At 34.8% G+C, this 5,737-nt stretch overlaps 1 protein-coding gene across 1 annotated transcript in view; it reads left to right on the top strand.

Annotated features, from left to right (window-relative positions):
• Positions 1–5,737, top strand: part of LOC107671459 (CUB and sushi domain-containing protein 3-like) — a 292,685-nt gene that overhangs the window by 172,123 nt on the left and 114,825 nt on the right. Inside the window, exons 33-34 of the mRNA XM_016464380.1 lie at positions 416–511; positions 1,232–1,435. Of these exons, the coding sequence (XP_016319866.1) occupies positions 416–511; positions 1,232–1,435 (300 nt within the window). The remainder of the gene's footprint in view (positions 1–415; positions 512–1,231; positions 1,436–5,737) is intronic.

Below are 5,737 nucleotides of genomic sequence, written 5' to 3'. Positions count from 1 at the left end.
CTAATGATTAATGTACCATTGTATTATATTATATTATATTATATTATATTATATTATATTATATTATATATAAAACTTTATATAATTATATTATATAAAATTCAGTGTAAGTAAACGAGTGACATTAAAGTTCATTTTTTCAATTCAACTTTTCACTTAAATTATGCTGATGCAGTATGTAATATCATTTGTATTAAAGTAGAAAAGGATGCGATCCACACATTTTCACTCGTAGTCTCCAACTTTTGGACCGCTCTTGTTGGTGTACTGAGGACACATGATTTCCTTTAACCCTGTTGATGTGGCAGCGCTCAGCAGACGTATTAATGGTCTCATTTATGCCATTGCTGTAGCTGCAGACAGATAACAGAACTTGTTTTCTTTTCCTCACCTCCTCAAATTTCTCTTTTGATAGGAGAGCCTTTGCCACTGAGCTCTGCCAATGAAATCACCATCAGGTTCAAAACCAAGGGACCAAACACAGCTAAAGGTTTTCATTTTGTGTATCAAGGTATGTACTTCTTGACTAATCACTTAAGGCTATTTTGGAAAAGATTACTTCCATACTACTCATGCTATTTTTGCAGTGTGCCATATGTACCTTTTTTTTTTTAATAACTGTATTTCTGCATTAAATAACACTGTATGCATAAAATGTGACATTTACACAGTACATTGTGTGGAATAATGTATTTCATGATGCAATATGCTCAATCTTCTATTTCTAGTGTAACTAATATACTACAAACAATATATATCGTAGTTTATGTAAAATAACTGATGATAAATACTAAATACTATAGTTTAAAAACGTTTGTTTTATTTTATTAGAATGATTTTTTAATACAAAATATGTATTCAGTATAGTGTATACTGCAACACTTCTGTGCATGTTTGGGGTCGGTAAAATATTTTGTTAAAAAAGGGCTGCATTTATTTGATTAAAAATATAGTAAAATACATAATATTGTGGAATATTATTACAATTTAGAATAACCATTTTCTCTTTGAATATATTTTAAGATGTAATTTATTCCTGTGATGCAAAACTGAATTTTCAACAGCCGTCGCTTTTGATTAATTTAATGTAATTTGATGTGTTGGTGTTGAATAGAGGTATTTAAAAAAATAGTGACTCCAAACTTTTGAACGGTAGTGTATATTTGTTTTGCAAAAAAACAAACAAAACAAAAAAACAACCATAACCTTTTTCTTCTTTTAATTTTTGCAGCTGTTCCAAGGACCAGTGCTTCCCAGTGCAGCTCCGTGCCCGAGCCTCGCTATGGGAAGCGCGTTGGGAATGACTTTGGATTGGGCACGGTGGTGCTTTTCGAGTGTAACCCAGGTTACACTCTGCATGGTGCTAGTGCCATCAGGTGTGAGGCAGTGCCCAACTCACTGGCCCAGTGGAACGGCACTGTGCCAACATGTGTCGGTATGTACACCCCCACACGTCTGTGTGCTCAATACTGCCCCCTGCTGCTGGGGAAGACCTCTGGCGTGGATGCAGCTAAGACCAGATGACCAGGCTGGGATAGAGGCTCTGGTCCAAAACGTAATGAGCTGCCCTCGCAAGGCAGCATTTTGCCCAGGCTGTTCCAAAATGATTGTGCTGTCTTCTAAAATTTTAGCCAAATTTTAAGGCAGTATTGCATGCACTCATGGAGAAGACAATCCCATAATGCACTGCAAAAGAGCTCAGCACAAAGTGAAATGTTAATTAGACAAATCTTGAATTAAATATATAAAATAGATGTTTATATTATCTATATTAATACAATTAATCGGATGATATACTTTCATTAGAGTGTGTTTTTAATGAAATTAAGGAAAATTACATTTTAAATTTGACTGCGTTACTAAAGTATTACTTAAATTGTAAATTAATAGTGTTTATTAATTTTCATATTAGTATTTGTATCTCCAAATTAATCAAAGATGATATACTTTAATAAAATTTCTTATTTTTTATTTATATTATTAATATTATCGATATATTATAATACTGTATATTTTAAATGAAATTAAGTCAAAGTTAATTTATTTTAAATGTTACTGTATTACTAGTATTACTTAAATGATAGAATAATAGTATTTATTAGTTTTATATTAGTATTTATACATTTATATTCTGTTATTTCAATATGTTGTAATTAATACATTCATAACAATGAAATAAATGTATCCAAATTAGTCATAGATTATATACTTTAATTTTTAATTTTTAAATATTTATTATTAATGTATTTATTATTATAATATAACAATATATGTATTTAAATACATTATATTTTTAATTTTTAGATGTTACTAGATTGCTAAAGTTTTACTTAAGTTATTATTTAATATTTATGAATTTACATTATTTTATATTTATATTAGATTAACCTATTTAAACATACTGTATAACATCAAAATAAAGAAATGTACTATTTTACCTATTTATTATTTGAGTGTGCTGTGAATATTTATGCTTGATTGTTAAGTAATTAGGTTATCATGATCTTTGCCTAGCAACATGTTAAAGCTGAATTTCATTGAATTGAATTCATTGAGTCGAATCTGCGGCGTGCTTCGCGTGAGGAGCACTATTTGTATGAGTTTCTGCATTTGTAGAGCGTTCCAGATAAGTCACCTATGTAGTTCCATTGTGGTTTGGATGCTGGTCCTTAGAAGTCACTCACTGTGCTGTGCAACAGAGCCGGAGAGATTTGAGGGGGTTTTATTAAAAATAAATGTGCTGGGAGCTAATGGATACAGGAGTGTTCACACAGTGTGGAGGCCCCCGTGAAATGCAATTTCAAGTAAATGTGAATCTCGGGGAAATCTCTTGATGCAAGTTGACAGAATACTTTCCTTCTAGCACTGTCCTCATGCAATTTAATAGAAATGCTCCTATGAGAGAATCAACAGGTGACAGAAGCAGAGCCACCATCCTTACTCTCTCACCAACCAAACAATGCGCCATCATTTTCTCAGCGTATAGCACAAATAGTCATGATTTTGTATTACAGAATCAGAATCATAGTGCTTTTTCTTCTGATATCCTTTCATCATAATTTTTCACCTTCACTCTTATCCTTGGAATTAATTGGCTTGTTTTATTTATTTTTGATGCCTTACCTTAAGATTTCTATGTACAGTAAATGGCTTCTTCACATGTGAAATGAGTATTTGCATGTTCCTAATGATAAAATCACTGTATCGATCAGCCTCACATTCATAACCAATAGTTCACCCCAAGGTGGCCTTTTTCTTCAGTAGAACAGTACAGATTTTTAGCTGAAACCGTGGTCCTTGGTGATTAATTGAATTCAATTCAGTGGCTACCGTTACTTTGAGAGTCAAAAAAAGCATATCAGGCAACACAAAATTAATAACCGTTGCTTCTGATGATATATTGAGGGCTTATGAAGCGAAACTGATCGGTCTATGAAAGAAACTGAACATTATTTACAACATTATTACCTGTAATCTGTAGCCTCAGGCAAACGGTCTGGAGTGATGCCCGGTTTGACAAACGAATCAGTCTTTTGAATTGGTTCTGTTTAGTGAACTAGTTGAAGCAGTTCACCAAATCGGACTGAACCGACCTGAAACAGTTTGTGACTCAAGCAGCACAGATCTACAAGTTACTCAATCTAAACTCACTTCTGGATGCCTGACAGTCATTCTTGACTCAAAGTGAGCCAAAATACAGGCGTATCTGATCCTATAATGAATTAACTCATTCAGCGCTCCAGTTCCTCCAACAGTCACTGAACCGAGGAAACAGTTCGACTTGGACTGAAGACCGCTGATATGCACATGCGTGAACTGAGCACTTGAATGAATGGGCGAACGTTTTTATGCTTTTTCATGGTTTATGTAAAATGTTAGTTGATTAAGTTTATTCACTTTACATGCTTTAGACACGTATGGGGCCGTTCACATGTCGCGCCTAAAAACGTGTGGAAAACGCTAGGCGTGCCGCTTTCTGCTTTTTTCCAAAGTGTTCAGGCGCTTGCGCTCCGGAAGCGTATGCTGTTGCTAAGCAACAATGACCTGATCTCTCCATGAAGACGCGGAAGTTTCAGCAAAGGATAAATGGATTTGCAGCACTAAAAATCGCTTGCAGTAGCTCTGCTACTAAATTTATTTAAAAATAACTATCCCTGTACATCTATGATCAGCTGTTCCTTCATCTTGGCTGAGCTTTCAATGTTGTTACGGGAAATGATGAAGCTGATTGGTTGGTTCTTGTCACATGACCCGCGGTGCACTTGCGGCATTCTGAAAAGTTGAAATGTTTTTATCTTGATGCGGTGTGGCCTGGAAAAAATTAGCGCGTCACGACCACGTCGCTTCCATTATGAGCACGAAATAACGAACTTGAGCGCTCAAAAGACGTGAACGGCCCCTAAAACATCCACGTTTCACATCATTATTGGGTGCTGTACTAATGTAATTGCATATATGTTACATCATTGCGTGACTGTGTAAACGAACTGGTGAATCAGTTAATTTGAACCAGTTTATTGAAATGAACTGTACGAAAGTATCAGTTCAATGAAAATAATCAAACTCTGTTTGCCTGAGGCTCTGGATTACAGGTAATAATGTTGTTAATAATATTTAGTTTCTTGCACAGACCAATTGCTTCGCTTCATAAGGCCTCAATATATCGTCAGGAGCCACAGGTAATAATTTGGTCTTGCCTGTATATGCTTCTTTTTGACTCTCAAGTGACAGTAGCTGTTGACTTGCATTTCATGAATCACCAAGGACCACGGTTTCAGCTAAAAATCATATTTACTCTTCTACTGTACTGAACAATAAAAGTCCTCTTGGATGGCCTGAGGGTGAGTTAATTAATAGCGAATTTCATTTTTGGGTGAACTATCCCTTTAATAACCATTGAAAAGTGTCAATTTATAACTCCTAGAAATTAGCAACTGAAAATGATCAAATCCATCCCTTCTGTGAGGTCTTGTGCGGTGGTGCTGTAAGAGGGTAAATCAAACGCCGCACCTCTGACAGTAACACCTGTTATCATCGATTATTTCCACTAAAGGGAAAAGCCTCAGTGAATCACTAGGAGTTTTATATTCATTTTTAAAGTGTGTGGGCTTTGCACACAGGGTTGCTATTGGTAACCGCTTCACGTAATTCTTTTTTTTTTATGGCATTTTCTGCACAGGTGCTGCAGGTCCATGTGTCCATTACTGGATTCACCTCTGTCACTTTATGCCGTGTCGCCTGAAATAATTCTTAAAATAACATGCACACACATTGTTATTGGGATGTTTTGATGCTCATTATTCAGCAGCTAATGTCGTGGCCTAGCACACAGTCTTCTGACATGTGGGAGGCACGGGTTCAGTTTCAGATTTAAGGATAATAATAGGCAGATCTATTTTGACATGTCTGCTGTCACCTGTCAGTCACACACGGGTGGTGAATAGAGTTGGTACCAGCACTGCAGAAACACTGGTATCATTGGCATCATTTTAGTATTTAAAAGATGTAATAATAGCAATCTTTCTGTAGTATTGCTAATGCCGAGCGTTGGTGCTGAAGTACCTGTATAAAAAGTAGCTAACTACACTGAAACTGGGAAATATCTCTATAGAGATGAATACTAATTAATTATATATTTAGAACATTAATCTTAATGTAATAATTAGTATTTAATAATTATTTTTTTGTATATTTAATATATCTAACATAATAATAAAAAAAATGCTATTAATTTTAT

The sequence above is a fragment of the Sinocyclocheilus anshuiensis genome, unplaced genomic scaffold (assembly GCF_001515605.1).
Source record: "Sinocyclocheilus anshuiensis isolate Anshui unplaced genomic scaffold, SAMN03320099.WGS_v1.1 scaffold552, whole genome shotgun sequence".
Classification (NCBI taxonomy): Eukaryota; Metazoa; Chordata; class Actinopteri; order Cypriniformes; family Cyprinidae; genus Sinocyclocheilus; species Sinocyclocheilus anshuiensis.
This window is presented reverse-complemented; position numbering and strand designations above follow the sequence as displayed.